At 52.7% G+C, this 24,236-nt stretch overlaps 8 protein-coding genes across 8 annotated transcripts; 2 read left to right on the top strand and 6 right to left on the bottom strand.

The window, feature by feature from the left end:
* Window positions 1-318: 318 nt before the first annotated feature.
* UCRPA7_4428 (putative histidine kinase hhk1p protein) lies at window positions 319-1,790 on the bottom strand (the record flags this gene model as incomplete). Its single annotated transcript, XM_007917005.1, has 3 exons — window positions 319-321; window positions 441-1,614; window positions 1,675-1,790. The coding sequence occupies 3 exons, from the start codon at window positions 1,788-1,790 to the stop codon at window positions 319-321; spliced, it is 1,293 nt and encodes a 430-aa protein (XP_007915196.1).
* Window positions 1,791-4,184: 2,394 nt separating this feature from the next.
* Window positions 4,185-6,155, bottom strand: UCRPA7_4427 (putative udp-galactopyranose mutase protein; the record flags this gene model as incomplete). The annotated part of the gene is made up of 6 exons (XM_007917058.1): window positions 4,185-4,877; window positions 4,935-5,360; window positions 5,416-5,766; window positions 5,833-5,913; window positions 5,980-6,049; window positions 6,145-6,155. The coding sequence occupies 6 exons, from the start codon at window positions 6,153-6,155 to the stop codon at window positions 4,185-4,187; spliced, it is 1,632 nt and encodes a 543-aa protein (XP_007915249.1).
* Window positions 6,156-10,721: 4,566 nt separating this feature from the next.
* On the top strand, window positions 10,722-12,162 carry UCRPA7_4426 (putative triose-phosphate transporter protein; the record flags this gene model as incomplete). The annotated part of the gene is made up of 5 exons (XM_007917039.1): window positions 10,722-10,861; window positions 10,922-10,989; window positions 11,040-11,272; window positions 11,327-11,734; window positions 11,788-12,162. The coding sequence occupies 5 exons, from the start codon at window positions 10,722-10,724 to the stop codon at window positions 12,160-12,162; spliced, it is 1,224 nt and encodes a 407-aa protein (XP_007915230.1).
* A 909-nt stretch (window positions 12,163-13,071) lies between these two features.
* UCRPA7_4425 (putative 60s ribosomal protein l27 protein) lies at window positions 13,072-13,877 on the bottom strand (the record flags this gene model as incomplete). The annotated part of the gene is made up of 4 exons (XM_007917055.1): window positions 13,072-13,079; window positions 13,144-13,241; window positions 13,399-13,637; window positions 13,815-13,877. 4 exons carry the CDS (start codon window positions 13,875-13,877, stop codon window positions 13,072-13,074), a joined length of 408 nt encoding a protein of 135 aa, XP_007915246.1.
* Window positions 13,878-14,714: 837 nt separating this feature from the next.
* UCRPA7_4424 (hypothetical protein) lies at window positions 14,715-15,524 on the bottom strand (the record flags this gene model as incomplete). Its single annotated transcript, XM_007917041.1, has 1 exon — window positions 14,715-15,524. One exon carries the CDS (start codon window positions 15,522-15,524, stop codon window positions 14,715-14,717), a length of 810 nt encoding a protein of 269 aa, XP_007915232.1.
* Window positions 15,525-16,713: 1,189 nt separating this feature from the next.
* On the top strand, window positions 16,714-17,790 carry UCRPA7_4423 (putative 4-hydroxyphenylpyruvate dioxygenase protein; the record flags this gene model as incomplete). The annotated part of the gene is made up of 1 exon (XM_007917004.1): window positions 16,714-17,790. One exon carries the CDS (start codon window positions 16,714-16,716, stop codon window positions 17,788-17,790), a length of 1,077 nt encoding a protein of 358 aa, XP_007915195.1.
* A 308-nt stretch (window positions 17,791-18,098) lies between these two features.
* Window positions 18,099-19,666, bottom strand: UCRPA7_4422 (putative tfiih basal transcription factor complex p47 subunit protein; the record flags this gene model as incomplete). The annotated part of the gene is made up of 2 exons (XM_007917001.1): window positions 18,099-18,981; window positions 19,056-19,666. 2 exons carry the CDS (start codon window positions 19,664-19,666, stop codon window positions 18,099-18,101), a joined length of 1,494 nt encoding a protein of 497 aa, XP_007915192.1.
* Window positions 19,667-20,391: 725 nt separating this feature from the next.
* Window positions 20,392-21,563, bottom strand: UCRPA7_4421 (putative chitin synthase export chaperone protein; the record flags this gene model as incomplete). The annotated part of the gene is made up of 5 exons (XM_007917016.1): window positions 20,392-20,940; window positions 20,993-21,086; window positions 21,140-21,227; window positions 21,450-21,485; window positions 21,533-21,563. 5 exons carry the CDS (start codon window positions 21,561-21,563, stop codon window positions 20,392-20,394), a joined length of 798 nt encoding a protein of 265 aa, XP_007915207.1.
* Between the last annotated feature and the right edge of the window lie 2,673 nt (window positions 21,564-24,236).

The raw sequence follows: 24,236 nt of genomic DNA, 5'->3' as shown, positions 1-24,236 counted from the left end.
CGGAATTTTGCTGAGCCAAGTTGGCGCGAGAGGCTGGAAGATGAATCGGCAGTGGGGATATGACGCGACGATGAGCCCTCGCCATTGCTGTCCGCGAGACTTCTAGTCTCGAACGATACCGATTGGTGGCGCTCCCAAGGTCTGTTAATTCTGGCAACGCTTGCGGAATTTGAGTTGGCCGAGGACATAGTTTCTCCTGAGATCGTCTGAACATCGCTCGATAGGAGTGACGGGGCCATGCTATTCCTTGACTTTGGATCCGAGGCAATAGTAGCGGTGAAAGACCCGCTGCGCCGATTGCCATCAGAGCTGGCCCCTTCACTAGAAGCGTCACCAGAAAGCTCAAGTATCTGCTCATTGGAAAGGCTTGACCCGTCTGAATATCGGTTCAGCCCTCCTTTCTGGTTCATTGCGTGACTCTTGGCAACTCGTTCAATCACTTTCAATAGGTCTGCTCGCTCTTGTTCTCGGCCGATCATCATGGTTGGCAACATGAAGAACGAGGATACGTCTTTCGAGGCAATCTGCCACTCTTTCAATGCCAGCCAGTCACCATCTCCTAGAAACTGCTGCACCTTGACCAGGTCGTGGCGTAATCCGCTCGCTGAGTGATATCGATCGCTAACATTCTTCGATGTGCACTTTTGGATGATTCTACCTAGGACATCCGGTACATCGAGGCGAATAGAGGCAACGTTCGGGATACGACGTCCAAGTACGCCTTGCACAATGTCCAGGGGGTTATCGCCTTCGAACACCGGCTGCTGCGTTAGCATGACCCAAAACAAGACACCGAGTGAGTAGATATCGGTCCGGCTATCAGGCTCCGCCGGCATACGGCCTGTTTGCTCGGGGCTGATATATAGCAGTTTGTTCTTGGCTCCGAGCTCTTTGGACAGGCTTGACCAGCCAGTGCTCGTCAGCCCGTGCTCGAAGGATCTTAGGCCGGAACCGAATGAAATCAGCTTGACCTTATTCGTTTCGACATTGAAGTGAAATGCGTCACCGCGAACTTCTCCGTGGATTATACCCTGTCCATGATGTATCAACTCCAGACACTGAGTAGCTCCAATAGCGAAATCGAGGAAGTTCTGCAAGCTGATGGGGGCATCCAGCTGCCTGTCTTCATTTACATCGGGAATCCACTTCTCGTCAACCCTGTGAGACCAATAGTGTGCAGGGCCCATGTCTATCACTTTGTCCATGTAGTTAGGGCCTGGGAACTGATATATGGCGACAATGATGGGGCCTCGATCTCCAGGCTGCGGCGCGAGTCGGATAAGGTCGATAGGCTTAACAATGTGGTCCCCCTTGGGATCTGAGGTGGATATAAGGCTCTTAGTCGTCTGGAATGCCCTCTCTTCTCTGAGGACGTGGTATGACACCCGTGCGACCACGGGCTCCTCCACCAGCCCTCCATCGTTGCCCGCTGTCACCGGCGGTGACGTCGCAGAGATCTCGCTGTTCTCCTCGCTCTGCGCAGCGGACGCTACGGGCTCGGAGGGCGACGGGCGGTTAGAGCTCGGGAGCAGCTTGGCCAGCGCGGCCGAGCTAGTGGCAGCATTCGGCGAGGGTGATGATATCGCCGAAGCCCATCGATTGCCCCAGCAATGCCTAGCTCGAGGTCAGAGAGAGCTCAGGGGGTGATGAGCCGCGGCAAAAACAAGAACCTACCAGTTATCGTAGCTTGAATGCAGTAGCGGTTTGGAATCGTCCCAAGTGTAGCCGGCGATCTGCCGCAGCCGGGCGAACAGGTTCGCCGGCGGGTCTAGCTGCTCATCAGCCTCCATGACGTGCGGCGCGCGGCGGGCGGCAACTGCGCGCTGCTCGGGTGGTGTCTATCGAGACCACGCAGCTCTCAAGGTTGTTCGCAATATCGTCTAGTCATAATCGGTTGAGGCATGGTTCGCCGGTCTGGCAGGCGGGATTTCGATTCGATCGCAATGTATCGGGACGTTGGAGGAAAGGGAACAGGCGGTTTGTGTGTGTGTGTGAGTATTGACGCAGAAGAGTTGTCGTTAGTCTAGCGCCGGGATGAGCAACTAAGACAAAACCTAGCGTTGGAGCCGGAGGGACAGGAATTCCACCGATGAGCCCAAAATGGCGGATCGACAGGCGACCAGCAGCTAAGCTTCCTTTTCTCGGAAGGGATCCGACTCAAGACGACCTGAACCTGCGTGGCGAGGGGCTCCTATCGACAACGTGTATGGGGGGGGAGGGGGTTTGAGGAGATGTGAACAGAGCCCAATAGATCAACTTGCGATAGGGCGAGGCACGGGTAAGGTGAAGTATTTGTGCCTCTGTCGTGGGTTACTCAGCGGTGTGGTGTGCGACTAATACAGAGAGACAGACAGATGCTGGTATTTTAGATGGGGACCCGGGAGGAGGTTAGTGAGATATGGATATGGATATGGATATGGATATGGCCGTTAGTCTCAGCTCGTTAATTACTTTTAGCCTCTGGCAAGGCCCTTAGGTAGTAAGTCGGGTCGTCAGCTTTGAAAGTCAGATTAGCTAGGTAGAAAAACTACTTGTATAGCTTGGCCAAAGGGCAGACAACTGGGTGTAACGCAGGGAGTTCCTAACAAATGAGACCACGAAGCCCCTCCTCCTTGGTCAGGTCCGGTCAGGTCAGGTAGGTTCTCGTGGTGTCTGTCGCATCCAGGAGCACCGGCAAGCTGCGCTGCTGGAATGGGCATGCCAATCTTGGAGACCTTGGTTTGGCCTGAAGCGAGAACTCAAACTGCACCACCCGGACCCCAGTCACATCGCTTTCTCCCAGCCCCGGGGCAGTACTACTACGCAGTATGGTATGGTACGTACACACACGTACATGCAGAAGTTGGGGGGAATGGACGCAATCCCGTCCAACCCTCCCTGTTCTGGCTGTTTCCCCCGGCATGAGGACGCACGCACGAGCCGTACAGTACGGCTACCTGCACACTGGTCTTCGTGCAGCAGACCACCCAAGTACAGCTACCCTGCCGTCATACATGTTCTAATGATGTCAGCGGCTCCGTCTCATTGGATCTTGGGTTTCTCTCACGCAAAAATAAATCGGCTGCTGCTCCGGCCCTTTCAACTGACCCCCCCTAGCGCAGCACATTCTGCATAATTAACCAGCCAAATTTCGTGCGAACTGGCCTTCTCTGGCCCTACCCAATTCGCATTCAACTGAACATACCTGGGGTAATCAATACTTCTAAAGAAGGAATGCCCTTGTCATGGATGGATGGTTGGCTAATCGAGGTTCTAAAGTGATCAAGGCTTGATTGCTACTCATCTCCTTTGGGCTGAATCCTTATGCTATTAACCACCTTGCTATAGGGCATATAAGAGATCACGATAGCACCCGGGCAATAAACGCCTTGGAGATAGATGCTAGTGCACATCCTCAACAGGTAATTACATGGGTGCTGACTACCTGCTTTACCAACTTTGGGAACGGGATCCTTTTCTTGGGCAGCAAGTTGACCAACTTGGCAGAGACCCTTCCTGCAGTGGAGCGCGTCTTGACTCGAGCTCCTGCCACCCAAACCGCATCTATTTCCAAGACGGGTCTTATCGCCGCCAATAATCCACGTGGAAATAGCTTCGAGAAAGGTTCACCAGGAGAGGAGACTGCCGTGTTTAGATACGGGGGCTTCCCCCCAAAGATCCTCACCGCTTGCCCGCACCCCGTGCCGCACCCGTTTAAGGGTCTTTTAAGGGTCCTCCTCCCACCCCCCCCGTTTCCGCATTCCTCCAAGCAAGGGCGGGCACAAAACCTTGGAAGTGAAATAGCTCAGGGGCCACTCTGACAACTTTTCCTTGGACGAAGGCATCGCGTGGTACGATGTGCTCACATGCTATGTAACATGGGGCGGCTCTATTCTCTATCTAGCTGTCTTGTCTTCATGAGATGCCGGGCAAGCTCTATTGCCAGCCCAGCCCCCCAGCGGACCTCATCTTCTAGGAGGGGGAAACTGGGAAAAATGGAACAGTACGTCTCGCAATACTAACGGGCGACACGAAAAGATCCTGCAGCTGTATCAACAATGCCACTTGAATGTAGATAAGTCAAACACCCTTTCTCGAGGGATCCATGCAAAAAAAGAGAAAAACTCCTCCGCGTGTAAATCCTGCCCAAGCGCTCGAATATGACCATGTGACATCCCTAATCTGACATGCATTTTTCATCCCCCTTATTTAACCTGCTTGGAAGACTTCCGGGAGTGGGTGCTGCCGGAGACCTTGGAAGAAGCGCGCTCTCGCGTGGGGACACCGTTCGAGTCGGGAACGATGACCTTCTCTGCGGGCGCGAGGGCCTTGGAGAAGCCAAAGGATTGCGCTAGACGACGCTCGCTGTTCGAGCGAGTGTTGACGAAGTCGGGGTAGTTCAGCGTCAGCTCGACGGCGCCGTTGACAATGTGGTCCGCGGCTTCCACACCCAACATGAAGGAGTGGTCCTGGTTGCCAACCTCGTATCTCCAGCTGCCGAAGCGACCACGGGAGTAGATATCCAGGTCCTGCAGCTTGGGCAGAATCTGCTTAAGAGCACCTTCACGCTCTAGTGAAGGAGTAGGGTAACCGTGGTAGAACTTGCGGTGGTAGGTCGAGACAATCTCGTCCTCTGGCAGGATCATCTCGGTGTTAATGAGACCCTGGATACAGTCCTTGAGGAGGTTCTCTTCATCGACAGGCTTCAGAGTAGACTGAGACACCTCAAGCATGATTGACCAGTATGGGCCCTCCTTGGCCTCGGTCGAGCTGGGCTTGCTGCCGTTGCCCAACTGAATGGTAGGCAGCTTGACGCTGTCTTCAGGTTGGTTATAAGGCGAGTAGTTGGAGAAGATAGTTGCTCGGTAGAACGGGCAGTTATCCTCAGGGAAGTACAGCTTAAGGCGAACTTGTTAGCTTTTGTTCAAATGATTCATGAATCTAGTAAAGCTTACCCAGCACTTGTCGCCAATCCGGTCAGGTCTAGCACCACGCAGACCAACACCAATGACGTGGGTTGAAGAGAAGAACAGCTCCTTGGAGAGGCTAACCAGCTCCTGGTTGCCCATCTTCTCAACAAGCTGGTCAAGGTTCATGGTGGAGATGAGCTTGCCGTATCCGATGGTGCTTCCGTCAGCCAGAGTGACAACCTTCTTCTGGGCATCCACCTTGGTGACCTCGCCCTTCTTGCCGAAGCGCTTCTTCTCCTTGGGCAGAGTGTTGGCGACAGCAATCCAGATACCACCAGTACCATCACGGGCAGGGAAACGGAAGGTAGCGTTAGGGCCCCATCCACCAGCAGTCTTGTTCAGAATGACGTTCTGGATGTTGGCCTTTAGGTTGGGAGCAGCAACACGCTCGCCTAGCCACTCACATTGCATCTATTGCCCGATTAGCATCGACTCACAATATGCCCTGAAACAGTGTGCTTCTCACCTTGGTTGTAGGCACAGCCCAGACCTTATAGTTGTATGGACGCATGAAGATGTTGGCAATACCCTCGCCGCTCGTGCGCAGAATCCACTCATCGAAGTTCTTCGGCTTTGTGCTTGCGACTCGGGCCTCTAGAGTGGCATCGATCAAGCCGTTGATGCAAGTCACCTGGTCCTCCTTGTCCAGCACGGAGAGGTTGTTCTGGAAAGGGTACGGCACCCAGAGGCCCTTGTAGCGAACATAGGAGATACGTTGGTGGTTGAACCAATCATCCTCCTTCGGGAGCGCCTCGTCGAGGCAGTCGTCGAAGTACTTGTAGTGGGAGAAGATGACATGGCCGCCGACATCGTACAGCTAGAGCAGCGACTTTGTTAGCTAGGTGTGCTATAGAAGCAAAGATTACGATGGTAATTGACTTACGAAACCCTCAGGTGTAACATCAGTGGAGGCAAGACCTCCAGCCTTCTCGTCTGAGTCAATGATCAACCACGAGGGGCCATTCTGCAGCGCTTGTCAGTCGTGTCACGATCCACCAAAATGTTCGAGCTGGAGGGCGGTGAGGCGTACAATGTGGTTCAGACGCTTGGCGGCACCCAGACCAGTTGGGCCCATGCCAATGACGAGAACATCAACGTTCCTGCAGTAGAGAGAGTCAGTGTCACATGCTGCGATTGGCCATGGGCGCCAATTGCTCCTAATTGTAGCCCTGAAATGGAACGGAATGTTGCGTACGTATCAGCCATGGTGGGGGATTTAGAATAATTTCGAGGGGCGGTTCTTTGGTGGGGGAAGGATGACGCCTGCTGGTCTCACTCGTAGGTAGGGTCCAGCAAAAAGAGAAGCCTAGGTGCTTGTTTTGCCCACGATGATGCAGGAGAGAGAGATCAAGTGCGCAGCAGCAGCGATGCAAATTGCAAGTTGAAAAAAACCCAAATTTGTAGGAGACAAAAAGAGTGTGTAGTGTGTATAGGTAGATCAGAGGGAGCACACGCGCACACGCCAGAGTGGTATCTCGGTTGCTGCAGAGAACAAGAGCAGCAATAGAGAGGTAGCAAGTGGATATGTGGTTCCTTGGTCCTCCTGCCGCACCGGCTTGTGAAAAAGGAGTATCCACCCTGATCCAAGTCCACCACCAGTGCTTTGCAGAATGGAGGGGCTAAAATTATTAGATGTGCAGGGGTGCACATGGCAGAGAGAAGCTTTGGTCTCCCCTAAATTAGCGTGCGAGTCGTTGCAATCTGTGCTTGTCTGCTTGTGTCCCTCTCGAGAGCACACATTGGAAGTATCGGGTACCTGCGCCGTGCTCATTTGCCCACCACCACCACCACCAAACACTGCTAATTAGGGGCGTGCCTCCCCACTGGAATACATGCAGTACCGTTACTGTCACCAAATCTGTAGCAGCTGTTGAGCAAGTGGCCATCATTGCTCACCCCTTTACTCGCGCACCCTCGCCCCCCTTTTCTCTCTTCTCCTTACTAACGACCTAGGTGACTATAGGGAGGCAAGCTGGCCACAGATGACCTAGGGTTCATTGGGCGGTGAGGTCGACTCCAAGACAGCCACGACCAGATCGCCAGAGATTCGGCAAACCCACAGATAAAGGCGTGGCCGCTTAATTGGCCGAGAGCTCTTCTTGTCAGGATGTCCGTTACGCACCAGATATTCTCAGGGGTCCGGGATAAGTGGTCTCACGTAGCGACTGCGGTTCCCTGCCGGGTGCGTAGTGAGGGCAATCTCATAAGATGAAGGCTAATAACGCGACGTTCGCATCGGGCAAGGCTACCGACGCCAAACACGACGAACGGCCTAGAGATTCTATCCAATTCCCTTAGGCGACTCTCCCATCTACTCATTATTCCTTGTTGCTGGCGGCAACTGAAATGGCTCATCGATAATGACATTACCGTCCCGCTCTCTCCTACCCGGTATCTGTGAAGTGTCGACAGGGAGATTCCCGCACATTATTATTGCGTCAGACGACCCTAGAAATGGATAAAGTGCTACGCTGTCTCCATCCTTTGATATGAAAAGGACGAGTAATCTGCTGTACAGGGACTATTTCTTGGCTCTTTGGTAGGCGATTGTACAGCGCCGTTTCGGCTCTCCCAACCTTAGTCTCTAACACAGACCTAGTACATGTCCGTACGTGGCCTCAAGGCTCAAACGTGGGACGGCTAAAGAATCTCCAGTTCTTCGGCGCCTCAGTGGGTGCGTGGAGTTGTTTCACCATCCATGATCAGCGATTCCAAAATACCGATTGTCATTGCTTCAGCTGTCACATCTCGCCTCTAGTGGTGACAACCATCCAATATCTCCACTGTAGCAGCACAGCCTACAAACTTGGCTCTCGGCTGTTTGATGCAAGTTGCACATCTCCCAGCGGCTGACAAGTAAGAGCAGAGCTCCTGAGCCTTGCTTTTCGTGGTTGACGATCCCCCACGGCAATGACCGCACTGGATTTTCGAAAACCATTGCTCGCAACGCATGTAATTTTAATTCGAGAACAGTGCTCCTGTCCCGTGAGGTTTAGCAGGGAGGTAGGCCAGTGACCGTACAATCTCACGGCGCTCAAGACCAACGTATGCCGTCCGTTTCCAGTTACCCCTTTGCAGCCAAATGCAGTAAGAAGTCTGTCTATCTGTGTATAGTTTTTCCTATGCTCAAACAGACACTTCCCAAGCAAGCACCCGGGCTGGTGGTCGGTACAACGGAGTGACGGCGCCAGTGCGGCGGGAGCCGATCCTCGACCGGAAATTTCTCTCGGCACTGACTCGGACCCGTGTGGCTCAGCATGATTCAGATACTTCTATTAATACAATTTGAGATGTTGAAACAAGCGCATATCTTTCGATTAGCAGATGGACATCGCAGAACTTAGCAACTCCACTACAGTACTGTTCGATACTGTAAACTTGTTCACAGGCCTGGGTGACATGATTCATAGCTCTGTACCTATAGCTTCCTCCATTCGGGGGATTCATCCGGGGCATTGTGGAAGCGGTGTCACTCCAAAAGGGGGCTGCCGTTGCACAGCATCGATTTTGACAGGCCAAGCATGCTGTATGGATGACGGCAGCGTCGCGAGGCTTGGCGAGACTCAGATCTCCCGCGGTCTACAATACAAAGAGAGGTGACACGAGATCACCTCGATGCCGCCACAACCGTTCAAATTGACCTTGATCATACAAGGCTGGCCGGCAGATAGGCATCGGGGGTTGTCGGCACTTGAAGCGTCAATATAGATTAGCCCAGCCTTCCAACACGGCAGAGGCAGGAAGTCAATGGCAACCGTATCGATTAATACGAGGCGGCAACATATTCCAAGCTGCAAAACCTGGCCTGCTTCCCATCGATACCAGTTTAGCGCTGCAGGTGACTTTTTCGTGGTGTAAATCTGGCTGGTTGCATGGCTTCTGCTTGCGAGCCGGCTTGCCACAATGCCACTTCAACCGGGAAACGCAGACACAAAGTACATAATCAAGGCCGAAAGTAAAGATCCTATCTGCAAGGAACGGTACAGTGATCGGGCGAGGTCTCAAAGTGAGAGCCAGGAACAGCCTCTGTGAGCGGCGAATGACTGTGAATAGCACACATATACCAGAGTTGTCGTGAAAAAGCCGTCTGAGCTGAACAACGAGGAGGCTCGAGCAGCAACTGGGAAAGAAGTCGCGAAAAGCTACGTCATCTGTGCCTCTCAGATCTTAGCGGGCCATCGTGGGGTTTTCACCAGGAACGAAGATGTACGACCGAGACAGCGGCGAGAGGGAGTCCACCATTTCCACATTTTGCTGCCCTGATTTGCCGCACAACACCTGCAACTCCAACCAACGCCGCGCGTCCTGCTGCCCCATCTCGCCCATCAAGAGGCTCGGTCTTGACACTAAAGCATATACAGTGGGCGAAAACGGCCAAGGCCATCGAGCCCGAACACTGTAGATGCACATATACAGCCTGATCGGCTCTTTACCGTCCCAGTGATCAACATGACCTTCCGATGGAAAGAAGGCGCAAAAAAAAGGAGCGGCCCCGATCGTTAGTGTTGTCGTAGTTCCGCGGTACACGCACCCAATCCTGAATCGCTCCAGTCTCTAGATATACACTAGAGCCTCAAGCCCTCAGCTAAGGACGCCTTGCAAGATTCATGGACACGGCTGAAAGCGTAGGAGCCAGGACGACTAGCATCGTAGAGGAGATGTAGTTTGAGAGTTGGCCCAATCGGCGGGCTGGCAATTGCACGCCATTGAATCTGCCATTGCGTCAATCGGCTCCTTCGTTGTCTGTTGGTTTGTTGTTTGGTGGCTCTACTGCATAGTAGAGAACTAGACGGACTTCCATACTAAAGAGCTCTAGAAGATGCCCCTAAATGCCCCCCCTGGAGTCTTCTGCGGTTGTGATTGATGCATGTGCGATCCATGCTAATCCAATCTATCATGGGCGCACAATGGCGTGCCAAGTATTTACCGTCTTCCACCCGCTGGGGAAGTAGAATGCACCCCCCATCTCGCTTACTCGAGTAAGTGAGGGCGATGGTGTCCTGGAGGGTTGGGCAAGTACCTGGTACCAGAGTACATCCATCTTCTGGTGGCCGTAGAAACCCACTTTTGCAGTTCAGCGGTCGCTCCCAGTGCCACATGCGGCGGGCTGGTGGGGGCCCTCACTGGGCGACGCTACCAATTTCCTGCTATCAATAATTTTTCATTAGGAGAACCACAACCGCCAGCGACAAGGTACCTCCTGCCTGGACCGTCCTGGCCTTTCCCTGTCTGGACCAGTGCTGTACAGTATGCACTGCATGCACCTTGGCTGATACGGGAATTCTATCCTCAACCTTGCCTTGACCTTATCCTTCCACCTCGTCCCTCCCCTCCCTCTTCCTTTTCTCGTCAAAAACCTGGGAGCCGTTTTGCTGCAACGCCCGCGTTCGTTTCTCGCGATAGACTCATATTACTTGGGATCCAGCCAGCAGCCGGGTATATACCTCCGACCGCAAAAACGCACTACCGAGAGATCACTTAGTCGTATGCGGACAGCAAGACAGGTTTCAGACCTTCAACGCTAATTCTAGACTGACGCCAGCATCTCCCCCGCCGCTGGTACTGTAGCAGGCTTGGCCCTTTTTATCTTCTTCGTCGCTCGTTACGCCCCTCAATTCTATCTATCTGCCGACTGCGTCGTTTGTCGTTTGTCGTTCGCCCTCTTGTTCCATTCTTATCGCCACTGTCGCTTCGAATCTCCCAAGCGAGCTGCTTCGACGCATCACCAAATTGATCGCCCAACAAGAATTCGCAACCAGTCCATCGATCACAATGAGTGCCGTTGAGGAGAAGACTCGAGTCTCCGGCGAATCGCCGCGAGAGCAAAATGAGCCCATCTTGCCTACAGTCAACCCTGACGCTGAGAAGGCGCAGGCTCCCAAGGCTTCGATACACCCTGCTATCTATGTCATGTATGTCTGGCGACAGATGGTGGAACATAATTTCAATTGCTAATTGTTGGCTTTCTGTAGTACTTGGATCAGTGTGAGCTCCTCGGTTATCTTGTTCAACAAGTGGATTCTGGACACACTGAAGTTCCGTAAGGCCCCCACGATATTGTGATGAAAGATTGTGAGGACAAGGACTAAGACAAGGCAGACTACCCGGTCATCTTGACCACCTACCACTTGACTTTTGCGACAATCATGACCCAGCTTCTCGCGCGCTATACACACCTTCTTGATGGGCGCAAGACTGTCAAGATGACTGGACGCGTCTACTTGCGTGCCATTGTTCCCATTGGGCTGTTCTTCAGCTTGAGTCTGATTTGTGGAAACTTGACATACCTGTACCTCAGTGTTGCTTTCATCCAAATGCTCAAGGTTTGTTCCCATCATCTATGAGTTGACATGCGTGTATCGCTTACGTCTTCATAGGCCACTACCCCTGTCGCCGTCCTCTTCGCGAGCTGGACTCTGGGTGTCTCTCAGCCAAGCCTGAAGGTCTTCCTCAATGTCTCCGCCATTGTGGTCGGTGTCATCATTGCCTCTATTGGTGAAATCAAGTTCGTGTGGATTGGTTTCTTCTTCCAGGTTGGCGGCATCATCTTTGAGGCTATCCGCCTCACCATGGTCCAGCGCCTGCTTAGCTCGGCCGAGTACAAGATGGACCCTATTGTCTCCGTCTACTATTTCGCCCCAGTCTGCGCAGTCATGAATTTCCTTGTTGCCCTGTGCTGGGAGATTCCGAAAGTTACGATGGATGAGGTTTACCATGTTGGCCTCTTTACCTTCTTCCTCAACGGTCTTTGCGCCTTCCTGCTCAATGTCTCGGTGGTACTGCTGGTAAGGCGTTCCCTATAACCCCAACATGACTCTCAAGCTAACAGCCAATCTAGATCGGCAAGACCTCATCTCTTGTGCTCACCCTTTGCGGTGTGCTCAAGGATGTCTTGCTTGTGGCTGCTTCCATGCTCATTTGGCGCACCCAGGTCACTGGCCTACAGTTCTTTGGCTACAGCATTGCCCTTGGAGGTATGATCTACTACAAGCTCGGCTATGATGCCCTCAAGGGCTACGCTGCCGAGGGTGGCCGCCAATGGGCCGAATTTGGAGCGAAGCGCCCCGCTCTTCGTAAGATCATCGTCATCTTTGCTGCCGCCCTGTTTGTATTCCTGCTGTTGGGTGGACTTGCTCCGACCTACGCCCCTGACTACGACCCGGTCAAGTACTTCAGCGAGGCTGCAAACAAGCTCGGGGTTACTGGTGCATGAGCAGTGACGGAGATTCACTCGTTCCCACTGTTGCCGATACACCTTTTAATATCGGTCACCACCGACTAATCTGGGATCTTACAATTGCTGGACTTTCCCTAGTCATGTTGAAAAACAGCAAGTTTTCCGCGTACATATTCGCCGCATTTCCGAGTTCAACCATCATGTTTCACATTTTGTTGTTTTACGGAGCTTTGGCTTTCCTTTGTAGGTGTAGGGGGATAGGGACTCTTTGGAAGGAGACAGGGCAACGGACGCGTGTTTGTCATAGAATGAAACCGGCGTAGAGCACGATGGCTTTCTTGTTATCTCGGGTTGCATGAAGCACACACAGCATGATGGCTTTAATTGATGTAACTCTAGACAGCGTGTACAAACCAAGAGCTTTTGTACGTACGCGCGATGAAGTAGACATAAATGAAAACTGAAAATGTCCATTCTTGTTGCTCTTGTACGCGTGATTGAACGACTAGATTATGTCTGCTAAACCCAGATAGAAAAGGAATCGATTGTGACGTGAATTTCGCTTTCCTAGAGTTGGTACATTAAAGATGCTCAAGTGTGGGGAATTGAGATCTGATCACGGAACTTGCACGTCGACTGGCATCAAACGGTGAGAAAGAATCACAAAGCAAGATACTCGGCGGTTGAGGGCCGTTTTGTTGGATTTGTGCAGTTGTATTCGGTAACTACGTTTCCTCACACCCGACTGGCACCGTTTCTTCACACGTTCCGAGGGGCCATCATCACTTCCTTTTTCAGCCCACTGTATCGTACGTAGTCTTAGAAAAACGCCATGCGGTGACTCAATTGCCATGAATCTAGCTCGTAATAAGCCTTGGTTTTAATGCCGTCGATGCTCATCCCTAACCATTCGCCCCGCCCAAGCCGAAGATGAAGGAGATGCGTTTAAAATTCTGTGAGACGTTATGTTAGCCGACAATAGTCCAGTATTCCCCGGGACAGTACGAAGCAGCATACTCAGAGGGGTGAAAAACCACCGGTTCTTGCCGCTCGTGTAGCGCTCCTCCAGGGTCTTCTTGACAGTCTTCTTGGCCTCCTCTCTTTGGCTGACCTCCCTGTTAAAACTTGTCAGCGCGAGTCCCATGAATCACCTTCCCCAGAGGTCCAGGCAGGGTGCGTTTCGTGTATCTGCAAAATGCCAATGCCACGCACGCCAGCCCTCCCGAGACCCCTCAGGCAGGAATTCCCACAATCCATCAGGGGTTGACTAACTTGAAGGTGTCTGCTGAGATGGCACCCTTGAGGCCCTCGAGCTCTAGGGTGTAACGGGTGGGCATCAAGTGGTTGTAGTTGACGACCTTGATGAAGGGCTTGACCTTGCTGCGCTTCTCCTGCCTCGTCTTGGACATGCGGCGGGTGATCTTGGACGGGTAGCGCTCGATGCCGGCGACTATGGCGTGGCCGTACGGGTGAGACTTGTTGCCGGTATCGACGGGCTGGATGATCACAACCTGTAGAAGGAAAAGAACTTGGTCAGCCTGAATCCCTCCTTTTCTTTGTTGTTGTTGTTGCACTCGTCGTCGTCCCCATCCGCGAACAGTTCAAGATCCTACTCTTCCTCTCCGATCCCGTCCTTGTTTCCCCTCGGTCTTCGATCCCACTGACAGAACTGGAATTGGATTTCTCACCTTCTTGCCGGCATATCTACCGCGGGTGACGATGGCGACTCGGCCGACCTTGAGGAACTTCATTGTGTCGGTGGTGAATGAAGCTGTTGCTGAGTGTGGTTAATCTTCGCGGCTGGCGGTCGTCACTTTTTTCGAAATCCCAAAATGTGCGGTGCGCAGGGAAATTTCGGTGCTAGTGAGAGAGAGACTCCACTTACAGGTGATCTTACACGTGACTTCTGAATACTCAAATGGTCCGTGCGGCAGTGGCAGTTTCCCTTATGTAAGCTGGGGAGGTAAGTCGGGCTAGGAAACTGGAGGCTGGCCCCGAGGCTCGAAACATGAGAGCTTCCCCTGTACAGAAATTACATGAGATTCTGCTGTGTGAAAAGCTCAAGTGAAATCTCTCAACTTAGAATCGACCCTTGATCTCATACAAAACATATACGTCAAATATTAGCAACTCTAAGATGGCGCCGCCAACATACATTATTTCTAGAGTCGCAGACCCAATCTTCGCCGTGTTCATTGGGCTCTCCGCTGCTGCGACAAGAATCAATCGTGAAGGCAAGGAGCAGGGACGGACCACATCTGAGACAATTGACGCTGGTCTGAGGTATGCAAATTCGCTTAATACTTTCTCAGCTAAGTATTACGCATTGAGGAACACAGAAACTAACTCCTAAATTCTAGACGCTTGGGATTTTCCAAGAAAACGACCTAGTCGATCCCGATATATTCGATTCAAAACGAGCCCATGGTCAGAAACTAAGAATGCTTCTCAACACATTTCCAAGATTCTTCCTATCCTTACATTCGAAACTCATGATGCATTCATGGTGGTCATATATCATAGCAAAGGCGCTCTCCGACTTCTCGTTTCCGCGCGGTTGAGAGCTTGTTCTATTCTGATCCATCGCTCTACCGTCCATTAACTTGATTGGCGAAGTCCGGGCCATATTCTCTCTTCATTGCCTCTCTGACCATTTGTCCACATAGCTTCGCAGTGGGATTTGTGCTCACAGCGAGCCCCTTGGCAATCTCATTCCCATATCTTCCACCCATCGCAAAGTCGCGAGATGCAGCCTCCTCGAATTCGAGCTTGCCCCATGAAGCTTCTCTTCTCTCCGGGTCGACATCAAGAGTGTCGGAAGCAAGCAGTTTGGATGTTAGATGGTAAATGGCGGCTCTTTGGGTGTGCGCCAGGGACAGCGTCTTGGCAGCCACAGGCGAAATTCCTGCATACAAACTCGCAGGCGTGAGCAGCATGATAGCCTCGTCGAGGTCCGCCAGACACTGACTTGCAGCGTGGACTCTCTCAGCTTGTTCGGGGACGGAGATCAGGGGTTTCTGCGCTCCTTGAGATCTAGATAGGAGCAAGCTGTCTCCATATAAGCGTCTCGCCGCTTGGGCTCTGTTGTTCCTTGCGCTCGCGTAACTTGGTTGACCAGAGATGATGTCACCTAGCTTCCGTACACATCCCTTATACTCTGCGATGGGATCTGCCGTGGATCTAGGTCTAAGACCAGCCAGTTCCATCTCCAGAGCCTGCATTGAAAGAACTACCTGCCGCTCTGCGGCAACGATTCGATCATATTCGGCAGAGTCCCGGATATGAGGGTCTTTTTGCAGGGCGCTATCGACGAAGACTGATGTGGATGGATCGGACTCCGGATCTTTGATCTTTTCAAGGACGTTGAGGTCACGCGTGCTTAATGATAAATATGCCATGGCGAACTTTAATCGGTTGTTTAGTGGCTTATCTCTAGATGATTAATCGTCGACTGACGCGTCTCAAAGGCTCCTGCGCAACAAAATGCTCCGACGAAGTCTAACTGTTGAAGAGACAAGATTTCAAAGACGAGAATCAATACAATTATTTCTCAAGTGGACTCGATTTGCCTCGTGAGATTCTGGACTTTTGAGTATATGTAGCCGACTGCAGGTGACGTTACGGTATTGCGCCCCACCGGAACGCAAACTGGGGGGGCCAACATCGCTTTCTGTTCCCTCTGTCTTCTCACCAGCAACAACATCTCAATTCGACTCACCTTGATTCGTTCAATGACACGAGGAAGTGGGGTACATGTTCTTCCTACACTGCTTTTGTTCCAAAACCTGACAGTCTGCTAAGCGTGTTGGCTTCAGTAAGCTTTCCGCTCTTGGATGCGGCTCGCGGCCTCTGTCGGCTAGGTTCGGCTGCCGAGGGGATTGACGTTTATCGGGCTAGTTCCGCAGCACCTCACGGCTTAAGGAGGTGAAGGATGACAGGTCCATTGACCGAATCCCCCTCAACTTGACTGTGGTAGTTGCCACAGAAAGCATAGTCTTGCAGATGGATCCTGTCTTGTGCCAATTGATGAGGTCTCACATAATGGCTATGCCGGCTGGCGGCCGCGTGCACCAATTGACGGGTAGCCCGGCGTTTCTCATTGAATCAAAGACATGGTCTTCGGTGGTCCCCCTCGAAGACATATACAAGGCGGCTTATCCGCATGACGGAATACATCTGTATCTTGAACTGCATTTACACACAACTCAAAAAGGAAGGTAGACATCATTACGAGGCCCGAACCATCTCTGATTCCATTCGTCAACATTCCTTATAAGTTGGCGGCTGTCTCGAGTATTTCCTTTCCACTCCAATATCTTTCACTACTTTCATCAAGGACAACTGGTCTGCTCACAAGAATCAATATCTAGACCTTGGATATAGTCAGCGTCAAGCAAAGAAAACTGCTGAGTGATAATGAGCCCGTCTGCCATCACTGACTCCCCGAAAAGCGCATATTCCACACCTCCAACTGAGGCGGACTTTGCGGTCCGCCACCCTGTTCCCAGCTTCAATGGCTATGATCATGTTACCTGGTGGGTTGGCAACGCCAAGCAGGCGGCGGCATACTACAGCACTCTCTTTGGTATGAAGACAGTCGCATATCGTGGCCTGGAGACTGGCAGTCGATACTTCACCTCATATGTCGTTGGCAACGGTGATGTTCGCTTCGTCTTCACGTCCCCTATCCGTTCACACAATTATCTCCCCGAGGACGAGCCTATCTCCGAGTCTGAGAAGGCGCTTCTCAAGGAGGCTCATGATCACCTCGAGAGACATGGCGATGCCGTAAAGGACGTTGCCTTCGAGGTGGACAATGTCGATGCTGTCTACTACCGAGCTGTTGAGCAGGGTGCCAACTCAGTCCAACCGCCTCAGACGATCAAAGACAAGCAGTTCGGCAGCGTGACCACGGCTGTTATTCGCACATACGGTGATACCACGCACACCTTGATCTCCCGAGAGAACTACACCGGTCCTTTTCTCCCGGGCTTCCGCGCTGTCGAGCAGAAGCCTTCGGCGATCGCCTTGCCAGACGTTAACATGGCCCGTATCGACCACTGCGTCGGCAACCAAGACTGGAACGCCATGGTTGCTGCATGCGCATTCTACGAACAGTGCCTGTCCTTCCACCGCTTCTGGTCGGTCGATGACAGCCAGATCAGCACCGAGTTCAGCGCCCTCAACTCGATCGTCATGGCCTCGGAAAATAACATCGTCAAGATGCCCATCAACGAGCCGGCCCCCGGCAAGAAACGCTCGCAGATTGAGGAGTACGTTATCTTCAACAGCGGCGCCGGTGTGCAGCACATCGCCATCCTGACTCCGGACATCATCAGCTGCGTGTCGGCGCTGCGCGCCCGCGGCGTGCAGTTCATTGACGTCCCCATCACGTACTACGATACCATGCGCCAGCGCCTCAAGACGGAGAAGCGCAACTGGGAGCTGCAGGAGGACTTTGCGACCATTGAGCGCCTCAACATCCTCATCGACTACGACGAGCAGGGCTACCTCCTGCAGCTGTTCACCAAGCCGCTCATGGATCGCCCCACAGTCTTTATTGAAATCATCCAGCGCAATGCGTTCGAGGGCTTCGGTGCTGGCAACTTCAAGAGCCTGTTCGAGGCTATCGAGCGTGAGCAGGCGGAGCGTGGTAATCTGTAGATGTGTAACATCCAATCACGTAAATTTGACGTTGAAGGAAAATCCCCATACCGGTTGGTTCAAAAACCAACATTCACGTGTGCATATACATAGTGTTTATACAGAATGGTATCAAATACACACCATCTTGGTGGTTTCTCTTTGATTCAAGGAATGCTCTATGCTTTCTCAATGTCCCACCGTAGGCCAGTAGCCAGATAGTAGAAGACCTTAATACGCCTTTTCATGACCCTAGTGCTTGAAATCATCCTATACAATAGAAAATCATTCCAAAATATCCTTGGTAACGTGAGCAGGATTTCTACCTGTCATGAGTCTATGTCCATGTCCCCGTTCGCATGGCCATTGCCGTTCATCTCCGCCGCTAGCTGAGCCGCGCCTCTCGTATCGCTTTGGCAGCCGGGACAGTTGTGAACGACTTCGTGTGCAAATACATCGCAGTCGATGCAGAAGTGATTGCCACACACCTCGCACCCGTATCGCCCACTCTCACTGACCCCTTTTACCGGCTCGGCCGCTTTCGGTTTGGCGGCGGCCGCGGCATCTGAAGTCCCTGGCATGATGGCTGGCGCCTTTCCCTTGCCCTTCAGTCTTGCCTTTGTCACCTCCGGAAAAGGCGACAGGCATGCATAGCAAGCCTTTGATTTCACGGCCTCTGCCCAAGACACTTCCACCCAGTTGCGCAAGGGGAACAGGTGGTGATATGACCGCGCCAAGTGCGTGGAGAGAATGAGCGTGAGGCCACAGGCGGGACACTCAGCGGGCAGACGGCAGACCTTCGTCTGGCACCGCGTGCATAGATAGCCTTCTCTCGTCGGCTTGTTGTGGCACGCGCAGGCGGATATACTGTCGGCTGCGCCGGCGGCCAGCGTCCGGCTGGGGAAGCCCATCATCAAGAGCGAGGCCTTGCTCTGCTCTCGTGTGCGGGTGACGGGTGGCGTGGTGGCGGCGAGGAAGAGGTCGTGGAAGTGTGTTTCATTTTCTGTTATGGAGTACGAGCTGTCGTCGCCCGCGTTGGTCTTGGAGCAGAGCTCTGCGCAAATGGCTACTTGTGCGGCGAGCCCGACAATCGAGACTCGGATGCGGTCGGCGATCAGATTGGAGATGGTGTCGTGGATATCGCCTGGGTCACTCGATAGAAGAGCTCCGTAGATAATGAGTACTTCTCGAGTACCATGTGAGGGAGCGTGACTGGAGTGGAATTAGACATGTAAGTGATTGTTCATAGACAGATATGTCTTGCAAAGGCCATGGGCATAGCATACAATAACGCGCCACGGCACATCTCCAGCGCATTCTGCAAGCTGGGGTTCCCGTTTGGCTCCTCTTTTGTCTCCCACTCTCTCAGACGCTCGATATGCTCTGTCGGGTTGCCGCTCATGTCGCTTATCCTAACCGCAATGCCCTCCCGCATCGCTATTATCCCTAGCTGCGAGATGGGATTCTGCTCGAAATACTCGCGCACAAAGTCCACCGCGTAGTGCATCGTGAGCGTGTACCGGTTGGGCAGTAGATCCTTCTCGGCCATGGCAAACGACATGTCCAGCACCAGCATTAGGTGGCGGATGATGCCGCGTTGCAGCGGCGTCGTATCGCGCAGCAGCCGCTTCCTCTTCTCGGCCTCGAGCAGGTCGCCGACCGCCAGGCTGCCGTCGGCGCCCTCGAGGACGGTGTCCCAGCTCCTCTGGATATCCTCCCATGCCGCCTTGGACCTGCCACCGCCCTTGTGCCTGTCGCCTTTCCTCTTGCCTCTGTCATGTCTGGACTGGCGCTGTGTGACGGCTCGAGTTTCGTGGGGGTTGCCGCCGCTCGTCACCTGGTGGTCGGCAATGTCATCGTCGCTGCGGTCCTCGACATATTCACCATCTGAATCCATGAGCTGGGCCAAAATGGTCGAGCTACAGAGTGGGGCTTAAGATTCTAAGAGAGTGTGTCGAGATGGAGGTGAGGAACGAAGGAAGATGAAAGCTTCTTGTCGTGCACTGCAGCCTTCTCGATTTCCTAAGATCAGCCTTGCCTAAGAGCTCCCTTGAGCCAGTAAGCTGTGCTTATTTAGAAACACAGTGCGGGGCGATTTCAAGGCTGGTGCACATGCTGCCCTTGCACAGTCAAGCTAACAGGTCTCATACAGGTGTGAGGAACTACAAGGCTAAGCAAAGAGATAAGGTAGGAATCAAACCCGGATTTTTTAATGTTCATTGTGCCGAAAGGCTGATTTATTATCTCTTCTATCATGGCGACCGTTTCATATGCATCAGTCGCCGTCCATCCATTGGGTATACTAGGTAATGCTCTAAACCGCTATACAACGTGCCACGAACAATGATAACAAGATCTTAGTGTCTCGACGGCAAATCCACCCCCTCGACTACAACACTAGACCAACAGTCTCGCGACGAGATGATGATCCAATTCTCCTCTCGCATTGATTTCCAACGTCCGTTGCCAGCTCGTGAAATGAATTAAATAAGATGCCATGTACGATTCGATTCGGCATAAAGGTCGTGAGGCCCGTAGGCGTCGTCGAATGCATTATCAGTGTAGGTACTTCCAGCCAGAACTCCGACTCCAGAGGCAAAACAAATTATGCAAATATCTTTATCATGGGTATGTGTTGCCTACTGGCATCGGCCAGTCGTCCTCAGTGATGCTCGACCAGAAGACCCAGATCGTTACCACTGACAGCAGTGTGAAGAGTGTCTCAAACATTGCGCCGTCAATCTTGCCAGAGGTGCCATCGCATATGTATTTGCTGACCACATAGTTGAAGATCTGGCCCAAGGCGAACAGAAGTGCAGCAACGCCCAGGTAAATCATTGGCCTGGTTTCTCCCAGGACCCGGAGAACCAGGATAGCTTCTAGCACGAAGAACGCAACGAGGAAGACCAGAGGCGCTAGCTGATACAACACATATAGGGCGATATTTCGGAACTTTGGCGCATCGTAGCTGGAGTCCCAGTAGTTGGTCCAGCTGAAGCCGGTATCGAGCGCAATGTAGCCAGTGCCGATAAGGAGCACGAGCGCGGAGGCGATCATGAGGCCCAGTGACATAGGCGTGCCATCGTCAATGATCTGATATCCAACGACAGCATTGAGCATGAGAATCCATGTTGTAGCAATTATAAAGCCAATGTGAATACCGGTGAAAGCCTGGAAGAGATTAGCAACAAATATGGGCTTCTCTGCACGATATCGAGCTTACAATCCGGACTGATGACTTGAGCGGGAATTCGCCCACGGTAAATATCTCGCAAATCTCGATGACAATGTATCCTAGAAGGAACAGCTGCATTTCTCTGAAGGCAAATTTAGCAGGTGAAGGCATCACAGCAATACACAGTCAACGCACCTCCGACCAACAGCCGCCTTCTTGCGCTCTGAGCGCAGAATCAAGTAGATGCTCGTTGCGATAGCGACACCGCAAAGTAGTATAGAGCCTGTGATACTTGTCAGTACGGTCCGTACTCTTGATTGCTCCACGCGCAAACGAACCTAAATTGCCCAGGTGTCTACCTCCACTGAGCGAAATCCCCCTCAATTCGCAGCCACCCCATGGCCCAGTTTGATTGTGACTCGAGCTGAGGAGCTATCGTCGAGGTTAGTCAGGTGTACCAATTGATCGTTTCCTAGGACATAGGTATCGCTCGGGTCACACATACATTGCAGACTGGTAATGTAGAATCTCGGCAGAAATGCTGAAGAGAAGCAAGTTAGCAGAGAAATCAATTGCGTGCGCACGCACTCGATATGTGCAATGACACAGGAGCGTGCATGGAGTCCTTACCCCGAAATTCCCAAACTGTGTTGAACCCATTTGATCGTGAAGCGCCTGGCGCTGGGTGTGGGTAACCAGGCGGCACTATGGGATTGAAGGTGGCGCCAATCGAGCTAGCAAGGTGACGATGTTGTGATGGAAGAGCTTGCCTCTTCAATCGCACAGATGATTGAAGTCGTGAAGATGTGTTTTCGACCAGCCTGGAGTGGTTGCGACGGCAAAAGTCGAGACAAGGAGGGATGAATACGATGTGACCTTGTCGGCGGGTGACGGTCCTTGGTCCTAGGTCCAAGGAAATGAGATGAGCAGTTAGGCCGGGTGGGTGTGGGTGGCTGGTAGGGTGATCGATGATCGCAGTGTCTCGAAGCTAACAGTCGGGTGTCTCTCCCCCTCAATTATGTCACTTTGTCTCTTCTTCTTCTTGATTGTTGGTGATGTCTTTGTTTAGCTGGTGGTCAACTTGATCGTTCTCTTGATTGAGCCCGGGAAAAGTTGTTCTGGTGAGAAATCAGGTGGAGGTGTCGCAGGTTGGACTGCTCAGCGTGTTGTTATGGGTGACGGGGGAGGGAAGGAGCGAGCTTGGCTGGCGAAATTGGCAGCCCAGGCCTGGCTCCGCAATCTAAAGAAGGCACTGTAAAATTTAATGCTCTTCGGTTTCCTGTTCCTAGGTACCTGGGGGAATCCACCTGAGGCAGGAACCGCAAAAGGCTGGTGTGGCTCAGTGGTCCTGATGGTCCTTGCTGCTTGAGGGAGGCCCTTGCACAGTCCGTATTATTAGTATTATGGATGGCTCTGGCTGTTGTCTGTGCCTGTTCCTTTTGCTGAGCTACCACTGCACCACTGGCCCACGACAGCTTGCAAGTGTCTTTGCCTGTCTTAGTGGCCCGGTGAGATGGCTTGAGCCGACCCTAAAGCCCCCACTGCGACGAGCAGACCTTGCGATTGGCCAGCAGCTTTGGCGAATTTCCTGTAAGGGAAGCAGAAGCAAGGGCCAGGGAAATGACGGAGATGGCGGTGGTTTGGCCCGTCGCCGGCTGATTCGTTTGTCTCTCGAGGGCACAGTGTCTATTTCGACGGCCGTGATACCACTCGAGTATTACTGCTGTAACAGTGTGTGACGGCAGACACGACAGTGGTGATGGGTTTCGCTGCGGCTGTGGGAGCAGGACGGATCTTAACAAGTCCAGCGGGTGCGCACAACATGGCTATATAAAAAGACCGCCAGATCTCTACAGGGAAGTGGTCTCTATGGACAATCTTGGGATCTTTATGGGCCATCATGCATGATGCGCTGGAGGGCACCGATGGCTGGGCACCAATCGACTTGGCCACAGCCAGAGGCCCTTTTTGCCTCCCCAGTCTGGCCGCATCCTTGTTGCATCCATCGGCTACGTCTAACCCAAGATACCGTGTCAGGTAGCTAAGCAACGCTCGACAAGCTATGCAAGGCAACCTGCACACCGTCGATGATGAGCCGTCTAGAAGCCGATGGCGCACGGCAGGTGCAGCCCATACCGAGCAGTGGACGCGTCTCCTCACAGATCTTCACCGTAATTGAGTTCAGAGAGCAGTATGACCTGCAGCATGCAGCTTGAAAAGCCGGGTAAAGAGGCAGCCAAAGGTCATTTTGGGTCCGTCAGGACGAGTCGATTGCTTCTCAGGTGGGCGTTACGGACAGCAATCCGTGGGGATTTCGAGGAATCAATCCACTTACACTCCGAGTTCATGCCATTTGCCCGCCCTCCCCCCTTGCTATGCGGCCCAGTCCTGGATCCAAGATGTGGCTCTGTAAACGGCTGGCGAACCTAAGATCCCCATGTTTCGGCTGTCACGAGCATTCGAGACGCCCTGCTGGTGGTGAACGCCGCACTACGCTGACCCGGTATTGCTCTTAGTCCGGCATCTGTCGTACAGACGGCTGGCATCAAGCGACCCCTGTTTGGAATCGGCGGTCGAGTCTGCATTGCCAAACTTTCCTGTACAACGCTCTCCCTGACACGAACGGCTCGGAAGCTTAATGCACATGTCTGACGAAGCAATTGCCAACATTACTACCTGGCCATGTACCCAGTCTCAGCTCGATCTGTCCATACTTGACTCGTGGGAAATACCTCCGTTCAAACAACACATTAACGGGCCGGTAGGTCACGATACTCTTTCTCCAAATTCCAATGCTGGCCCGCGCCGTTTCTTCCATCCTTCTGCCGCTATCAGGTAGAAGCAAGGGTCCGGCCGTTTCAGCCACGACCGATTGGCCCTCCGCCCTCCTCAGTGGTTGCATCCTCCCGGATAACCTACTTTGTGGCTTCCCTCTCTCGATGCCTCCTGGCCAGTCGTGCCCTCTTCAGCAATATTTAGTCTCTTCAGCGACATGGCCATTGCCACCTAGCTAATGAAGTCTCGGAGGAGCTAATCAATCTTTAGTGTATTGAGGTGCTGTCTATCATTTTCACCGTATTCCAAGTTACACTGATAACAGCTTGAGCCAAAGATCCCTTTCTCTTGTTGGCATGGCCTGAGCACCGTTACTGAGGAGTGAGCGAAGGGAGAGGCTATCCCCAGCGTCTATCATCATCAAGGCGACAATCCTTGCAGGCCCGTCCCTTCGAGCGCGTGTTCAATGCTCATTAAACTTTGCGGCTTAGCAGCACGGTTTATGCGCCGCCAAACA

This window comes from Phaeoacremonium minimum, assembly GCF_000392275.1.
Source record: "Phaeoacremonium minimum UCRPA7 unplaced genomic scaffold PA7_03_scaffold_348, whole genome shotgun sequence".
Classification (NCBI taxonomy): Eukaryota; Fungi; Ascomycota; class Sordariomycetes; order Togniniales; family Togniniaceae; genus Phaeoacremonium; species Phaeoacremonium minimum.
This window is presented reverse-complemented; position numbering and strand designations above follow the sequence as displayed.